Genomic DNA, 19,751 nt, shown 5'->3' with positions numbered 1-19,751 from the left:
ACTTGATGATGGGCAGAACACAGGAAAAACAAAGCATACAACATAATGACCCTATCAAATTTACAAATGAACTCAACTCCTTTTTTGGCCATTTTAACCGGCAGCAACATGCAACTGTACAATCCCCTGTTACTATGAATGAAAATAAATCTTTCCAGATAACAACAGCTGAGGTGGTGGCCGCTCTTAAAAAGGTGAACCCACACAAAGCTAAAGGACCTGATGGACTGGAAGGGAGAATTCTGAAAAACTGTGCTGAACAGCTAGGAAACATAATGACCAGACTTTTCCAGCTGCTCATGGACACAGGTTTGGTTCCAACAATTTGGAAAACATCCACAATAATCCCTATTCCAAAGAAAACTGGAGCCAAAGAACTGCAGGACTTCCGACCTGTTGCTCTAACATCCATTCTCAGTAAATGCATGGAGTCATATGTAACCATCTAAAAACTGAACTCTGTGAACAACTAGACCCACTGCAGTTTGATTATAGAGCCAGGCGTGGGGTGGAGGATGCCAGCTTGACTCTAATACAAGCAGTGACTTAACATCTGGATAAACCAAAAGCTTGTGCACGGATTCTTTTCATGGACTTTTCCTTTGCATTTAAAACTGTAAATACCGACATTTTATAATCACGTCTTTTTAATCTGCAAGGAAACTCTGCCGTTATCCTCTGGATAAAAGAATTTTTTTATAACCGACCTCAAAAAGTCAAGGTAAATGATTTCATGTCTGACAGCCTGGTGCTAAATACTGGAGTTCCTCAAGGTTGCATTTTATCACCGATTTTATTTTCTGTTTATACAAATGAGATCAAGTGCAACATACACAATTTTACATTAGTTAAATATGCAGATGATATGGCTCTGGTGGCACGACTTACAGATGTACAATCATTAAATGCATATGTCAACTATGTAGCTGAACTGACAAAGTGGTTTGATGACAGCAATCTTCTGTTGAATGTAACTAAAACTAAAGAAATGTGTCTGCATGGCAACAGGAATAACAACCTGTCAAACCTCCTTTTTAAACCTGTCACAATTAGTGGACAGGAGGTGGAGCAAGTGAGCTCCTTCAAATACCTGGGGACTGTGTTGGATCAATCCTTTACATTCACAGAACATGTAGACTGTCACAGCAAAGACTCTTTATGCTGCGCAAATTAAGAAGCTTTGAGGTCAGCCAGTGCACTTTAAATAGAGTATATCAATCTTTAATTGACAGTTTTCTCTGTTTTAACATTGTGTCCTGGTTCAGAAACCTAACTGTTAAAAACAAGGCAAAGCTTTCTAAAACAGTCAAACTGGGCAGCAAAATCACAGGCCTGAAAACAAGGTCAACTGTCCCATCATTATGACAGAGCAGTACAACGGGTGAGTAACAAAATTGTAGATGATTGCAGCCATCCTCTGCATCACTGTTTTCAGTTACTACCCTCAGGGCAAAGGTACAGAGTCCCCTGTGCAATGAAAAACATCTACAAAAAATCATTTGTCCCTGTTGCCATAAACCATCTCAACCATCTCAATCAGTAAGCCGGCCTGCTACATCAGTACATAACACACTATATTAAACAACTACCTCAGCACACTGCACTTTATATTTATTGGATTTGGTCTTGTAATGTTGCTTCTGTTGTGATTTACTTAAACTTTTTTAATGGGTTGTTGTTGTTGTTGTGTTGGAACATGTTTTATGGTTTTATGTTGTCTTGCAAGTCAAAGACAAATTTCTGCCTTCTGCATGCATAAGGTAGACAATAAAGTATTATTCTATTCTATTCTATAATACATGTTTTAGCCTTATTGATTTTATTGTTTTTATTGTTTAGTGTAGGTTTGACTTTGTCTAGTTTTAGAGTTTTAATCTTCTGTCTACTTGTGTTTCTAGTGCTGTGGCTGGTGGGGTCCTCCATTCACAGGTGTGGTTGGGGTGCTGGGAGTTCACTCACTGTAGATGGTGATATGGTTTGTGGTTGCACATTAGTGTGGTGTTTTATTTGAAGTGTGTTTAGGTTTATAATATTTCTTTTGAATAAGTAGTATACTCCTAGTGCCCTAGCAGTGAGTGGTTGGTTTCCCAGTCGTAGTATGACTGTCTGTCCTCTTGTCCTTTCTTGCCTGTGTTCTTAAAGTTTTAGTAAATTGTAAAATAAATGGCCTGTTATGGCATGACCCACACTGGCTGTTGTGGCCTCTTTATTGAAGCCCCTGTACTCCGTTAAGGTTACATAAGGTGAAGGAGGTTCTTGGGTTGGTGCGGGGAGCAGAGAGACCAGGCATTAGGGGAGTGTCTCTGGGATGCCAGAGATCACTGTCTAGCTTCCTGGAGGTGTCGTGGGACCAACTAGACGAAACACTGGTGAAAGGAGGTTCCCACCTGATGACCCCAAAGACGTGTTAGTTATCACTGCTCATTGGTCTGTATAGTTAAGCCTTGCCATAATATATTATCATAGGGCTTAGAAGGTTATTCACTGAGCGCTGATCCTTTATCTAGAGCACAAATTTCTTGTGTTAATTTGAACTTGAAGAGTTGATGAATGAGGAAAATGAGAGAGAACAAAGAGTAGAAGAGGTGACCTTGTGGAGCAGGAAGTAGCAAAGATTAGTAAGGATGAAGTGAGGAGGGCATTGGCAGTTGGTCCTGATGATATACCTGTGGAGCTATGGAAGTGCCTAGGAGAGGTGGCAGTAGAGTTTTTGACTAGGTTTTGACTAAGTCTTAGAGAGTGAGAGGAGTCCTGAGGAATGGAGAGGAAGTGTGCTGATCTTTAAGAACAAGGGAGACGTGCAGAGTTGTGGCAACTACAGAGGGATAAAAAACATGAGGCATACAATGAAGCTATGGGAAAGAGTAGTGGAAGCTAGACCTAGAGCAGAAGTGAGCATCTGTGAGCAGCAGTATGGTTTCATGCCAAGAAAAAGTACTACAGAATGCAGTATTTGCTTTGAGGATGCTGATGGAGAAGTGCAGAGAAGCTCAGAGGGAACTGCATTGTGTCTTTGTAGATCTAGAGAAAGCATATGACAGAGTGCTGAGAGAGGAGATGTGGTATTGTATGAGGAAGTCTGGAGTGGCAGAGAAATATGTTAGAGTGGTGCAGGACATGTGAGAGCTGTCGGACATTGGTGAGGTGTGCTGTAGGTGTGACAGAGGAGTTTAAGGTGGAAGTTGGACTGCATCAAGGATCAGCTCTGAGCCCCTTCTTGTTTGCTAAGGTGATGGACAGGTTGACTGATGAGGTTAGACACGAATCTCCATGGACTATGATGTTTGCAGATGACATTGTGATCTGCGGTGAGAGCAGGGAGCAGGTGGAGGAAAATCTAGAGAGGTGGAGGTATGCCCTGGAAAGGAGAGGAATGAAGGTTCGTCGTAGCAAGACAGAATACATGTGTGTGAATGAGAAGGACCCAAGTGGAATGGTGAGGCTACAGGGAGTAGAAATAAAGAAGGTGGAGGATTTTAAGTACTTAGGGTCAACAGTACAGAGCAATGGAGAGTGTGGAAAATAGGTGAAGAAATCTGTGCAAGCAGGTTGGAATGGGTGGAGAAAAGAGTCAGGTGTGATGTGTGATAGAAGAATACCAGCAAGATTAAAAGGAAAGGTGTACAAGACGGTGATAGACCAGCGATGTTGTTTGGTTTAGAGACAGTGGCACTGAGGAAATGACAGGAGGCAGAGCTGGAGGTAGCAGAGATCACAGTTTTGAGGTTCTCTTTGGGAGTGACGAGGATGGATAGGATCAGGAATGAGTACATCAGAGGGACAGCTCATGTTAGATTCTTTGGAGATGAAGCCAGAGAGGACATACTGAGATGATTTGGTATGTCCTATGATATAGTGGGATAGTGAATATATCGGTAGAAGGATGCTGAAGTTGGAACTGCCAGGCAAGAGGCCTAAAGGAAGACCAAAGAGGAGATTTATGGATGTAGTGAAAGAGGACATGAAATCAGTTGATGTGAGAGAAGAGGATGCAGAGGATAAGGTTAGATGGAGGCAGATGATTCGCTGTGGTGACCCCTAAAGGGAACAGCCGAAAGAAGAAGATGTATATATATATATATATTTTTTTTTTTTCTGCTCTAACATCATGATCATGTGAGGCAGAAATATATATCCTGAAGCTTTTGGGAAACAGTATTTCAGTACTGTAAAATATTTCCAGGTACTGTATCTCAAACATGAAACACATATAATTTCTTTGTTAAGTACCTTTGCTTCTCAGGCTGCTCTGTCAGAGTAGCCCTGTAAATGGACCTGCATTTGTATAGCACCTTTCTAGTCATCCGACCACTGAAAAAGCACTTTTTAAACTAACAGTCACATTCACTCATTCATACTAGAGCTTAGATCGGGCCCAAAAAATCCAGCCCGACCCCACCAGCCTGTGCATGTTCTGTCCGAGCCCAACCCGGTTCATCCCTTGAACTGTAATTATGAGCCCAAAACCGGTTTAAACCCGACATTTTTTTAAGGATATGAACGTGGACATAGACGGCTGACTCTTTCCATGGCAAGCCTTCGTCATGTGCCTCTTGTGCCCCCCCAGGTGCGATAAGTAGTTGGTTCCATAGCCTAGGTCTATTATGAGAAGCCCAACCCGTCCGGGCCCGAGGATAGTGGCGGGAAATTACGGCCCGACCCGGCCCACGGGTCGGGTCCAGATCAGGTTCAGGCTCGGGCAGAGAATCTAAGCTCTAATTCACACACACATTCATACACTGGTGGCCGAGGCTATAGACTTTGGGCTTTTTTTTACTTTGCAGACCTCATAGATGCATAAACATGCTATACTATACTAAAGAAGAGAGAAAAACCCAGATAGCATAATAGGTCCTCTTTAAGGTTAATCTATACTCCCTTTACGTACACAAATAGATCCGTCCATTTCAAATGTTGTATATGTCACTGCCCTCCATGCATCCTTTAAGATAGCATATATACAGCCAAGAGATGGCACTAGAGGGCAGAGTCAAAAGTTTCACACAACAAACTAGGTGGTGGTGGAGGTAGTTGTAATATTCAAACAGAGGCAACATCAAGATGGCACCACAGAAGGCTGCCTCGGTGTTTTGGTGTACATTGTTTTGCCTTGTTTTGTTTGTAAACCCTGTTTTTTGCATTACTTCCCGAATCTCTTTCACCAGAGAAGAGCTTATGAACGTCACGGGAGCAACTCCAGCGGATATTTTTCCAAATTTTCTTGAGCCTTCAGTGGATTTGGCCAAAGTTGTCCTCACCTTTGCTCATGCAGTGACATGCCGAAGGAGGGGGAAACGTGCTGGTGCCAGGTATATTCCTCTCCAACGTGCATTCGCTGGCCAACAAACTGGATGAACTTCAGCTACTGATGGTGAAAAATGGAAACTTTTCTATGTTGGGATTCACAGGACCACAGATTATTTGTCATTTGGTAAAATCTAAACTGGACATTTAAAGGCTTCCTTCTCTGCATGCTCTTTGTTCTCCAGACTATTTGACACCCATCTCCAGGAGGTCTCACCTCACACCTCAGTGGACACAAGTCTCACAACTTGATTGGACAGGACTTTTACAGTGACATGTGATTCTGTGATGTCACAGGCATCTGTAGAAGGTCTGCTCCCTTCAGACAAATCTCCCTCTTACTCCGGAACTGCGGAGCAGCCCACACCTCTTTCCTGCTGGGCCTGGAACAGCCCAGATGCTCAGGCCCTTGCTCCTTGCCCTGAACCATCAAAGGTGGGGCTAATTCTCACAGATTCTCTTTTTCCTGGACCATGACTTGCCCACGCTCAAGGCTGAGGCAAACCTGAACCAGAGAAGTTAGACTTGCAAGCACAAGGTTTGCAACTAGCTTCCCAGCAACAAGGAACTAAGTGAGTTAGCACCCAGCGTCTAACTCTGCAAGGACCCCGAGCGACTGGCTTCCTTGGATCAGAACCTTTGGAACAAGGACACAACAAAGACTGCAGCTGGAACCACAGCTCTTCCCAGCCTTCTTCTGCAGGCTAACAAAGCAGTACACCACCAAGTGACTCTTTCTCCCACGCACTCAAGGATCGGTAACGTAACAACTGGGCATAGCTTTATCACAGCTTTACAGGCTAAGCAAGACTGTTTAACTTGTTGTATGTGATTTAATGCTGTCATTGAGTTATTGTTGTGATTGTTTGCGGTTAGGTCATTGATTAGTTGGCTTCGCCAAAGCTAAGTGTTTAGTTTGCTAATACTGTTCACAAACAGATTCTTGCACACAACTAAACAATCTCTGCACTAATCCAGACTGTTTGCAACACAAATCACATTCACACAGACTCATTAACAAATAGGCTTTCAACAGAGCTGCACCCAACCAGGCATCTCAAAGTTCCCGCTTCTTTTCCTTTGTCTTTGTCCTGAACACACGGTCAGACGAACACCTCCCCCGACCTGAAGCCAGCTTTGATTCGGCCATCTTGTAGTTCTCTGTTGTCAGCCATTTTGTTTTGTAGGCAAAACGGCTCTTTGATCACCACACCTGCCTTTGTCTTTCTCTCTCTCTCTCTCTCTCTCTCTCTCTCTCTCTCTCTCTCTCTCTCTCACAAACACACACACACATATACACACCAAGTTTGTATATAGTTAGTTAGAATTTGTGTGTTTTGGATTGCTTTGCTAGTTTGTGAATAAATATAATTCTTTGGAATCATACCTATCTGTTAAATGTTGCACAAGTATGAATGAATAGTTAACCTCTGCTGCGTCAAGAACTGCGAAATCCTTCAGGCGTTACTGTTAATTTTGGTTGTTGTCATTAATTTAATTATTAATCAAAACTCCAAATTAATAGTTCAGCGTATTTTATGAGACTGATATCTTTAACTGGCTATCATTTTCCGTTTATGGGAATGGTGGCCCACGAGGTGATTCAATGTTAATTAAGTCACATTATTTAACATAATTATTATTAATAATTATTAATTATTTCCGATAGCCAATTGACCCCAACATAATTGGTGCCTCCGTGTGATGCCCTAATATGTTTATCACAACATATTTGGTGCCGCCGTGTGAGACCTAAAATTATGTTCCCAACATATTTGGTGCCTCCGTGTGAAGCCCGAATTTAAATCCCTACATCTACATCTGCAGTTTTGTGCTTCACAGAGACGTGGCTGTGTGGATCGATACCAGACTCTGCGCTGCAGCTGGCAGGCTTCCAACTCTTCAAAGCGGATCATGACACAGAACTTTCCAGCAAAACTAAAGGTGGAGGTACAGTATCTGTTTTTACACTAACAGTGGCTGGTGTAATGACGTGACAGTGATCCAGCAGCACTGCTCTCCTGATCTGGAATCTTTTTCATCAACTGCAAACCTTTTTACTCCCCCCGTGAGTTTGCTTCATTCATTCTGGTCGGTGTTTACATCCCACCGCAGACCAACGTGCAGGTGGCACAGCACACGCTCGCCGTCCTGATATTGTGTGTGGAGCGGACTTACCCAGACTCCTTAGTTATTGTCCTTGGTAACTTTAACAAAGGTAACCTCACCCATGAACTCCCCAAATACAAACAGTTTATAAAATGTCCGACCAGAGAGAAGAATATCCTTGATCACTGTTACACAACACCTATCACGCCATCCCCACTGGGCCACTCTACGCCACTGTTCACCTGATTCCCTCATACAAGCAGAAGTTAAAGCTCTGTAAACCTGTTATGAGGTCATCTAAGAAGTGGAGCAGTGATGCTGTGGAGGATCTTCAGGCGTGTTTGGACACTACTGACTGGGATGTTTTCAGGACCGCCACCAATAGTCTGGATGAGTACACAGAGGCTGTGACAACATACATCAGCTTCTGTGAGGACTGCTGTATACCATCACGCATCATGGTGAGGTATAACCATGACAAACCCTGGTTTAGTCCTAAACTCAGACAGTTGAGGCGTTCAGAAGAGGCATTCAGGAGTGGGGACAAGGACAGGTTTAAAGAGTCTAAGTACAGGTTTAGCAAGGCAGTGAGGGAAGCTAAACGGCTGTATGCTGAGAAACTACAACACCAGTTCACAGCCAACGACTCTGCTTCTGTCTGGAAGGGGCTCAGACAGATTACAAGCCACAAACCTAAACCCCCACACTCTGTCAACGACCTGCGCCTAGCCAACAACCTGAACAACTTTTTCTGTCGATTTGAAAGTCAATGGGACAGTCCAGACACCATCCCCCACGACCACCAGCTCCATCCCACCAGCATCACCTCCCCCACCTCAGCAGGGGCCTGCCGCCCCCCTCAACTGCCCGCACCTATGGCCCCCTCCTCCCCCATCACCACTCTCACGATCCAGGAGAGGGATGTCAACAGGCTCTTTAAGAGGCAGAACCCCCGCAAAGTAGCTGGACCAGACTCTGTCTTTCCATCCACCTTGAAGCACTGCTCCGACCTGCTGTCTCTGGTGTTCACCCACATCTTCAACACCTCACTGGAGACATGCCATGTGCCAGCCTGCTTCAAGACCTCCACCATCATTCCCATCCCCAAAAAGCCAAGGACTACAGGACTTAATGACTACAGACCCATAGCCCTGACCTCTGTGGTAATGAAGTCCTTGGAGCGTCTTGTGCTGTCACACCTCAAGGCCATCACCGACCCTCTTCTGAACCCTCTGCAGTTCGCCCACAGATCCAACAGGTTTGTAGACGACGCTGTCAGCATGGCTCTCCACTTCACCTTCCACCATCTGGACTCCCCAGGAACCTAAGCCAGGATCCTGTTTGTGGACTTCAGCTCTGCCTTCAATACAACCATCCCAGCTCTGCTACAGGACAAGCTCTTCCAGCTGAGTCTGCCTGACTCCACCTGCAGGTGGATCACTGACTTCCTGTCTGACAGGAGGCAGCATGTGAAGCTGGGGAGACATGTCTCCGACACCCGGACTATCAATACTGGATCCCCCCAAGGCTGTGTTCTTTCTCCTCTGCTCTTCTCCCTGTACACCAACAGCTGCACCTCTAGTCATCAGTCCGTCAAGCTCCTGAAGTTCGCGGGCGACACCACCCTCATTGGACTCATCTCTGACGGGGATGAGTCCGCCTACAGGTGGGAGATTGACCAGCTGGTGACCTGGTGCAGGCTGAACAACCTGGAGCTCAACACTCTTAAGACAGTGGAGATGGCTGTAGACTTAAGGAAGAACCCAGAACATCAGCTCCCTTATAAAGAAAGCACATCAGAGGATGTACTTCCTGCAGCAGCTGAAGAAATTCAACCTTTCATTCATTCATTCATTCATTCAAACCTTTATTTATTCTCGAAGGACATTGAGGTTTCCCTCATTTCCAATGTCGTCGAGATTACAGACACATTTGAACCACAGCACAATAAAAACAGTACAGAATAATCACTGTGAACAACAATCTCATCAGTGACCAGGTAGATAAAATAGAATCAGGTAAAACAGTTGCAATGTGAAACACAATGGTTAGAAATCAAAGTCCTGAACTCTGAAAGAGAAGGAAGAACATGAATTTTTAGAGAGTGTTGGAGGATGTTCCATGAGCTTGGAGCATCAAAAGAAAAAGCTGTTTTACTAAGTTCAGTACATGCTCGAGGAACTTTAAGAAGTAACAGATCGGTAGAGCGGGTTGTATAGCTACCAGCATTCCACAGCCTGCCAAAGATAATGATGGTGCACTTCTACTCTGCCATCATTGAGTCCATCCTCACTTCCTCCATCACCATCTGGTACACTGCTGCCACTGCCAAGGACAAAAGCAGACTGCAGCGTATCATTCGCTCCGCCGAGAAGGTGATTGGCTGCAATCTTCCCTCCCTTCAGGACCTATATGCCTCCAGGGCTCTGAGGCGTGCAGGAAAGATTGTGGCTGATCCCTCCCACCCTGGACACAAACTCTTTGAGACCAAAACCTCACGCCACAAAAACAGTTTCTTTCCATCTGCAGCTGGCCTCATCAACAAGACCAGAGACCCTCACCTACTCTGCCCCCCCACCCCCCGTAACACACAGTCTGACATCTCTTCATCATCTTGGTCATTCACCTGCATACACTGCATTCTGTTGATTTTGCACATCTGTACTTTGCACAACTGTTATTTGCATACAACCCTATTCATGTTTACAGTAAACAATTAAATATAAAATCTGAATGCAAATAACAATAATAGTAATATCAAAAATATAAAAAATATGTACATAGTATTTCCTTTTTATACGTATGCTTCTAATTACTCTATATTTTTTATATATTTTATATTCTTTGTTATGCACCAATACACCAAGCCAAATTCCTTGAATGTGAAAACCTACTTGGCAATAAAACCAATTCTGATTCTGATTCTGATTCTGAGACAGCATTGTAGACAGTGGTGGTCTGTACAGCCATATTAGTTACATCCAGACGTGTAGATGGCGAATTCTTTTCGGAAATTACAAATTATTTTTGTAATTATTGGTTCAATTTTTTTTCATGGTTACTACTAAGTTTCACTACTGTTTTGTATAGATATTATATTTTTAATGGTAATTTGTGCATAGTTGTGTTTATTTTGACTGATGCTGGTCCAGCTTTGGCTTGCCCGCAGACCCTTATAGCTGGGAGCTAGCCCGTTGTGGTCTTGATCCCTTCCAAAACTGCTCACAGACCATTGTAGGAGAGGGACTGTTGATGAGGGACTGGCAGTCAGATTCAGCTGTGATATTGGTTGAGAGAAGGAATAAGATAAACCAGCAGTTTAAAGGCACCTTTGGCAGAGCTGTAGTAGTAATGCATGACATAATGTGTTCCTTTTACGGCTTTTGCTTTAAAGTAAAATACTTACTCATTGAGTAATGTGTAATGAGTGACTGATTACAGTTTACAGCTTTCCACACATCATTACTCAAACCTGAACCTGAACCAGATTCTGCGTCTGTACTGTACCTCAACCTGAACGAGTACCTGTATCTCAAAAGATCAATCAGTTAATCAGTCGGTTGGCCAGTTGGTCGCTCGGTCAATCAAATAAACAATCACGTCTTTGTCACACAAAGTCATGTAACTCTAGTGAAATGCGATCCCATCAGCTACTGCTGCATTTTAGTTTCTTTTTTTTTCTACTTAGATTGTAGGCTGCTGCTTTATGATTGTCCATGTTTCCAGACTGTGTGCGGGTTTATGGCATCTTGAATGGTTTTGTACTGTTTCTGAAATTATGTAACTGTAGTTTTGGGTACAGCTGCTTCTGTTGTTTTACAAATTAAATCCACCAAAAACTCAGTGTGTTCATTGTTATGCCATCAGTAATGTTGACGGTGTATTTTAGAAAGTGCTCCAGACTCTGATACTCCCTTTCCACCAACATGGAACAAGTTCTGTTCCACTTCCTAGACCTAATTTTGAACCGTTCAGCCTTTTGACCAAAAAATAAATTGGTTCAAAACCCAAAAACTTGGTTCACAGCTGAAACCAAACAAAAAGCAGGTTTTTCTTGACTTGAAGTGCAAATCGTGATGACATAAGTCGACGTGTCTTATTCTAGAGGTTGGAGGGAGAGGATGGATAGGGCAACAACGGTAACTGATAATTGGTCCACGCTTTTTTGGGGTAAAAACAAATAAATGTAATAACAGAACAAAAGTTTGTAGCTAATCGATGTGACTGGCAAACTTGCTTCCACTGTTTATTTCTATTGTGCATTGTGCAACACCCTTGTTTAGAATGGTTTCACTCAAAACTGATGGAAATGCAGGTGGGTTCATTGAATAGCACCAAGGTTCCAAAAATCCTGAACAGAACTAGTTCAAGAACTAGAGCTAATTTGGTGGAAAAGGGGTATGATTGGATGATAGGATTTTATCCTGATATGAGACAATAAAAATTGGTGAACATCATCCAGTAAGGGTCCTTAGGCAAGACTCCTAATGCTATACCTGCCTACCTCAGATATGAGCAATTACAATACTGATGAAGTCATACCAGCTGGGATGTCACCCGGGTTAACAAGGTCCGCATCAGTTGCTAGGGAACCAGGGTAATCTGATGACAAATGGCTCACTGGAACAAGATATACATGGACAAGGGCGGAGAACACAGAACTGATGGAATGCTACTATATCAGCAATTCCAGAGAGAGGGAATATATGCAGAGAATGTGGGACCTATTGAAATCTCGAAACCCACAATCAAGACTAACTAAGAAACATCTGGTAGCACAGTGTTCCAACATCCGCAACCGCCAACTACTATTACAACTAGAGATCAATGAAATACTTCAACAATGCTACGGCAAGAAAGAGCCAGGATGACAGGTCAGTGGGGGGATGTCATCATCACCCCCACAATACGGGATTGGGTACCAAGCCCCAGTCAATACAAACAGCCCCGATGTAAGAGCAGCTGACCTGAGAAGGAAGATCATGAGCAAACTGGAAACCTGGAGCCTCCGATGAATCCTGAAGCTGAGTTGCCAAGTACCTTTAGATGAACTGCCAGAAGATGTGACTGCTGCCCTAAATATCATCCCTACAAGGACCATCACGGAGAGCTGATTCACATCATCACTGTAAGCTAATTCACAGTACAGCAACAGTAATCCTGGAGATGCTTGGATACAAGACGGACATGATACATAAGAACCAGGGATGGAAGAAGAACCATCCATGGAAGAGACGGTTGGAGGCCAAGATAAAGGCAACACAGAGAGAAGTTACCCAACTAGCAGAACTACACAGAGGGAGCATGGTGAATAAAGGAGTACCAAGGAAATACAACAAGCTCTCCATTCCTGAGGCCCTTGAAATTGCCAAACAAAGACTAACAGCTCTGGCCACCCAGCTGAAGAGATACACCAAAGAAGTAGATGCCAGGAGAATAAACAGGATGCTCTCCACTGAACCAGCCAAGGTGTTCTCTCAGTGGCAGAGAAATAACAGCAGGTCAGACCCACCAAGAGCTGAGATGGAAACATACTGTAAGGGCATATGGGAAAGAGAAGCATCACACAACACCGATGCCCAATGGCTAGTAGACCTAAGAGCTGGCCACAGCAACCACCCCGAACAAAAACCAGTAACCATCTCAATTCTAAACCTTTATTTTACCAGGTAAAAACTCGTTGAGATCAAAAGAAACCTCTTTTTCAAGAGTGACCTGGCCAAGAGGGCAGCACACAATAAAAACACATAACATTCAGGTTTCATACATACATACCCTGATATAATCCATACATGCTGGCTGAAGAAGCTCTGGAGCACTGAGCACCAAACATATCTATAGCTGTGAACACAGACACTACAGTCATGTTTTTTCTACAGCTATGAATGGTTTACAAAAAAAATAAAAAATCGTATTAAAGCATATTCTGTAAAAGCATTGTCTAAACCAACTGGTTGTTTGATCTTGAAGGTGTCTCACCAGTCATCCATGAGGCTTCATCTCATCCTAACATCAATTTCAAACAACCTCCGTTTGCTGGTTTGCTTAGCTCATTTGTTTAACAACAGCAGCTTCCACTATAATAAACCCTGCTGCAATGCCAATATTGACATGCCGGAAGTCCCTGAGCAGATAGAGGCAGTGTTTGCCAAAGCACTGAGACACTTATCTAAACTGTCTGCTGTGAGACCACAGTGGTAATAAGCCTATAGCTGTGAAGAGCTGTGCAGCAGCGAAAATCATGGCTGTGGCACACAATTTATAGCCCCACCGTAAAAGACGCTTATATTTACCAGCAGAGATGTCAGTCTGGCTCAGTATGGGACTCATTCTAAAGCCTACAAAACTGGAAGTGTTTGCATAGTGACTCCACTCTGATTATTGCTCCAATAATAAATCAGTTATTTTTAACTGTTTCTCCAAATAATTCACAAGTTAATTAGCTCTTAGTTACTGTCATAACAATTACAATGGACAGATTACATCTTGCAAGTGGACATAAGTTGTGCTTTTCCTTCACACACGCACACACACACAAACACACACGCATACACACACACACTCACACACACACACACACACACACACACGATAATTCCTCACCTTGGCTTAGTCTTTGCCTTTTGTGTTGCTCTTGCTGTTGCTGTTGTCTGCGGGCTAACTTCTTTATCTGGAAATAGATCAACAGTGTAAAAGCTATGTGGCTGATTGGCATTGATTGGAGGAGACACTGACTAAACAGATAAAAAAAAACTGACTGATGATACATTTAAAATATGTATCATTATTATCTTGTATTGTTTAGTGACATCATTAACAAGTCAAAAGATGCACCTGAGATCATTACAATATACATTTTATATAAATGAAGGAAACATAACAGCTACACATCTTAATGACATGCCGTTACTTAAAGGGGCAATAAGTGGAAATTCATCATTTCTAGATTGAAGGAATTTAAAAAATCGCTATGTGAAGAACTAGGGGTGTAATTTCATCTGGAGTATAGCATGACGTCACACACCCTCTCTCTGTGTTGATCTCCAGCCCCTTGTTTACAAGCCGGTCCAGCTGCGCGTTCATGTACGTTCATGTGAATCGCTGCCTCCTCCCTCCTCTCGGAGCCCTTGGCCCTCCCTCCCTATAAAAGGCTACAGCCAGTGAGCAATGGCAGCGCGTATTTTCGAAGCGAAATAGCGGAGAGCGGAACAAACGTTCACCTGAGGACGACGGTTGTTGGCAAAGAAGTTGTCAGATAAAGAAAGGGACAGAACCCGGATTAACATTGGCCTTGCATTTCCAAGGTGGAGAGCATTGCGAGAGCTAAAGGAGCTACAATTTGAGCTAGCTCATCTTCTCCTGGACAGGTACAACATAAAGTCAAATGTCTGTTTTAATTAGTGTTACAGTAACGTTTGGCACATGTTGCTATGTCGACTCAATTAAATTTAATGTTACAATCGTAGCATGGGTTAATGTCCGGAGCTTGAGTTATTAGTGGCTCTGTCCCAGCAATGGTTAGTGTTAGATGAGTATCCCGGCAGCCCAGCTAACATTTGCAATTAGCATTGTAAAATGTAGCCAGGCTAAAACATCCCTCTCACTCACGGAGAAGAGTAGGAACGTTAGCGTTAGCTCCCGGTGTTAGCACTAGCCGGGATCCAGCGATGGCTCGAGCCGAGTCAGCTGCCACCGGCTACTGGAGTAACTTACAGCTATGGAGCGCTTCTACCAGCTCTTCGCTATGGAGCGCTTCTACCAGCTCTTCTAGTCACTAAGCCTCGCCTCCATCTCAGCAAATATATTATATTATAATATTTATTACAGGTACCATCATCATTAAAGTACGCAGGGGAATAGCTAAACACAGCAGAGACCGAGAGTGAGTGAAAGACATCGCTAACTGCTAAACTGGGGTCATCCCTGTGTTTCCAGGGTTCTATGTTTCCCGGGTTCTATGTTCCCCACTTAACCCTGCAAAAAAGCTTCTATGTTCCCCGCTTACACAAAAAGGGTTCTATGTTTCCCGTTTGGCTGAGCGGGCAACATAGAACTTGGGAAACATAGAACCTTTTTTGTGTAAGCAGGGAACATAGAACCTTTTTTGCAGGATTAAGTGGGGAACATAGAACCCAGGAAACATAGAACCCTGGAAACATAGATACGCTCCCGCTAAACTAAGCCAAACTAAGTTGGCTGTTTAGGTTTTATTCCCTCGCCCCTGTAGCCAGTGAATCTGCCTGTAGTGAAACCGGGGCTAACCGGTGCTTCCTCCTCAGGCTCCACTTCACTCCGCTGCTTCTTCACACTTTAACCTGAATAACAAACCGGAGCTAGCTAGGAGCATGACCGGAAGGAAGCACAGCCAGTTAGCCTCCGCTAGCTTACCAGCTAGCCCTGGCTCTCCGTTTGAATCCAAAGGGAGAGCCGGGTCTAGCTGGGAGCGGCTAGCGCAGCATGATGGAGGGAAGCACAGCCAGTTAGCCTCCGCTAGCTTCCCAGTTTGGATCCAACCGGAGCACCGAGCCCTGGTTTGTTATTCAGGTTAAAGTGGGAAGAAGCAGCGGGTTTATCGGGCAACTGAGTGAAGCTGAGTGAAGTGGAGCCTACGGAGAAAACACCAGGACCGTCTGTAATAGTCAGTGGAGGTGCTGCGGTGCTTGGCTACACAGATAGGTAACGAGGCGAATGGGGAGTGGGGGGTGGGGGTGGAGAGCAGAGGTAGAGGGAGGTGTGGCTCATGACACACTTTGTTTTGGTCTACAGGCAGCGCACAACAGCAAACCTAGCAGTGAAACGATTTCGCTTTTTGCCCCTTTAAAGAAGACAATCTGAAAGCAAAGGTTAGAAGGAATGGACAGATGGGTCTTACCATCACAAGAAATATATAGTTATGGACCAATGAATAAATTTAGAGACAGTGGATCTCACTCATGAAATGTCGGTAAATCTGTGAGTAGATTTGCACATGAACAACCTTGGTGCTAAAAACCTACTGCGGGTTCATGTACACCACAGAATTTGATTTTCGGATTTTATGTGTATATTCATGAATGCCAATCAATCGTAAACTGAAAGCGCACTCCTGCTCATCAGCAATTAGCATACATCCTTGGCCATGAATAGCCAGTGACCACCATATATGGAGGTTAGGGTGACCATATTTTGATTTCCAAAAAAGAGGACACTCGGCCGGCCACGACATTAAATGATACTCGCAGTGTACTCAAAGATGCCTTAAATTTTAATATATTTAAAATTTATATGTATGGATAGAAAATTCAGTTATATTACAAAATAATATCTCTCAAAGAGAGAAATTCAGATAGGCCCCAATAGGAGACACATACACACACTAGAGTGTGGCGATCCGAGCCTGATGGTAACCGACGGGTCGGGCGGGTTTGGTCAAAAATGTAGCTATAAATTGTATTCGGGCTCGGGTCGGATTCGATCAGCTTTCAGTGAAAATGTAGTGTAAAAATAAATAAAATCCTATTGTCTGTCCTGTTTATTGCTTGGACACTGTTTTTTACGTGACAACACCTTAACATAACACACACAGACACACATTGGCTGTTTGTTTCTACCTCTCCCCTCTCTGGAAGTCTCGGACCTCCAGCCGCCCGCCTCTGCCTTGATTAAACGCTGAAAATAAAATAAAAGAAGGAGACAGGTTTTTCTTATTTTATCTTATTTTGTTTTATTTCTCCCTCTCCTCTCGCTAGAAGCGTTGAACCTCCCGCCTCCCGCTCCCGTCTCAAACACGGAGGTCTCCCTCTCCGCAGCTGAGCACCCACGGCGCACGCCCGGCATGTTAAATAGCCTATAACCACTGTGTGACACAAACTCAGTGCTTTGGTCATTAATAAAAAGCCGGGCTCGGTTCGGGTTCGGACAGAAATATGCTGCCCGTGCCACACTCTAACGCACACACACACACAAACACACGGAAAACCGGACATTATCATCAGTTTATAAAAAACCCCCGGACGCCCCGGATGGGACGTGAAAAGTGGACATGTCCGGGCAAAAGAGGACGTTTGGTCAGCCTAATGGAGGCGATAATTACTATGGAAAGGTGCACCTGTCGACCTGCAAACATGGAGCAAACAAAGAAAGAGAAACAGAGAAAAACAGAAAAGATGCTGAGAATAAAGTTATTTTAGGTGAAGTGGGGTTGAGGAAAACATTTTAGTTTCTTCTATTATTAGTAATTATGAGAAAAGTAAATCAAAGACTTGGAAGGAGGTAACGGGTGCCATTAACTCCGTGTCCTCTGTAAGAATCATCCAAACAGTCAAACAAAAATAGTTTGACATGAAACTTGATGCAAAAGGTGGGCTACACACAAGAAAACCACAACACCTACAGGAGGCTCCGCCCAGTCACAGCTCTCTGCTGCAGACCATAGACTGTATAAAATAATGGACGTAGTCACCGTGACGTCATCCATCCGTTTCTGAAGAGTGGATTTGAAGCTCAAAATACGGACGTCGGCATCTTGGCAGTGCCTGACTCCGCCCAACTCCCGGACAATCAAAAATGGGCAAAGAGGCGGGCCGAAGGAAGCCTAGTTGCTTAAACATGCCCACCTCGCTCGGCGCTGCTAAGTTAGCTAAGGCTAACAAGCTAGGCTAAGAAGCTACGCTACTTTGGCTAGCCCTGTGGTGTTGGCTGCTCCCGCTTGGTGCCAGCTCCCTCACGAAACTTGAGGTAAGTTGACTTTAGCTGAAACTAACGTTATACAACAAACCTTGAAACAATGATTCAGCTGTTATCTTAAAAAAAACCGCTTCAACTTTTTTTTAAATATATAACGCTAATTATTTATTACACTCATTTTACTTTCATATGCAGTGTGGAGCATTGGTGACAGCTATGGTGTCCAGAGAGCTGCAGAGACCTTGGGAAGCACCCTCAGCATGCCGGGCGTCCGTGTCTGCTGGTTTGGCTGGGGTGGACTGCAGTGGAGAGGCCTTTTCTCCTTCTTTTCCCACTCCCTGCGAGGAAGAGCAGCACCAGATGTCCTCATCATCCACTGTGGCGGCAATGACATGGGGAAGGTCAGCAGTGTCAAGCTGGTCAGCATGATGAAGGAGGACCTGCACCAGCTTCACCTCCAGCATCCTGGCATTAAGATAATATTTTCTTCATTGGCCCAAAGGTGCAGGTGGGAGGCTGGTGGCAATCCAGCAAAGATTGATAAGGCCAGGAAATGTGTTTACAGTGTTATGGCTACATTTGTTCATAGTTTAAATGGTGCCATAATTGAGCACCCTCACATCAGACACATTCATCTCACACCTAGGAGAAATTATATGTTTTTAAGTAAATTAGTTAATTGTCTTAAAGACCACCTCCAAACACAGTGAACTGCTTACTGTTGGCAGTGTCACTGCTTTTGAATTTGGCCTTTAGGACACATTTTGTTAGGCCTGAACATAGCCCAGGCTGTCATGGCTAATGTTGAGTTTTTGATATTCATCTATAACTTGTTTAAAATTTCAATAAATTCTATTTATATTTGCACTTCTTTTGTCTTTGTTACTGACTGAATGTTGTATTTCACAATCAAATCTGACTGTCAATTGAGAGGGCAAACAAATCATACACTACAGATAAAACATTAAGCATTAATGTTTAACAATGTCACTGACAAAAAATTAAGCAGTCCATTTCTGTGTGGGCCTGATTATTTTAACTTTGTACTTAAGAATGTGACTGGATAAAAGGGCTCAAAGTGAAAAACAAAGAATTAGCTGGACACAATAGTTTTGAAGCCCCCAAGGAGGTATCACTTGTTCGCTATGTTGCCAACTCTGAGAGGGTCTTCCTCAGGCAAAGGTATTGTGACGTTTTTATAGTGAGGCAAACAAAAAGATAATCACCCAATTATGTGTTGTTGTTTTTTTTAGCCTCACTATATAAGCCTCAATACCGAGCAATACCCACAGAACCTTCTCATATGTCACAACGTCACAAATAAATAATACCTCCGACGGGACTTAAAACTATTCAGTGTGCAGATATTTCCTTGTTTTTCACAAAAGGAGAATAGTTTCTCAGTGAATTTTCTTCATTTGTCTTAAAGAAATGTCCAAACAAAACCAGCACGTAACATCAGCTTTTCATTTTTTTTTTTTACATTCTGCTAAGATAAATGCAAACTTGGGTAAATCTTAAGACATAAATGAAAACATTAAGATGCCATTAATAACTATTATATTTTGTTAATGGTTTAAATCACCACTATATTTCCAATCATCACAGGAAACTGATGAAAGACAGCTTTCAGAAAATGTGCTTTTACTCTAAAGTAAATTTTGTCTGATCCA

At 43.4% G+C, this 19,751-nt stretch overlaps 1 protein-coding gene across 1 annotated transcript in view; it reads right to left on the bottom strand.

Annotated features, from left to right (window-relative positions):
* The window catches only part of LOC126395323 (LIM homeobox transcription factor 1-beta-like), a 202,106-nt gene that overhangs the window by 13,852 nt on the left and 168,503 nt on the right, over positions 1-19,751 (bottom strand). The window contains exon 6 of the mRNA XM_050052715.1: positions 14,017-14,083. Coding sequence (XP_049908672.1) covers positions 14,017-14,083 — 67 coding nt within the window. The remainder of the gene's footprint in view (positions 1-14,016; positions 14,084-19,751) is intronic.

This window comes from Epinephelus moara, chromosome 9 (assembly GCF_006386435.1).
Source record: "Epinephelus moara isolate mb chromosome 9, YSFRI_EMoa_1.0, whole genome shotgun sequence".
Classification (NCBI taxonomy): domain Eukaryota; kingdom Metazoa; phylum Chordata; class Actinopteri; order Perciformes; family Serranidae; genus Epinephelus; species Epinephelus moara.
The sequence above is the reverse complement of the archived record's forward strand: the minus strand, read 5'-3'. Positions and strand labels throughout refer to the sequence as shown.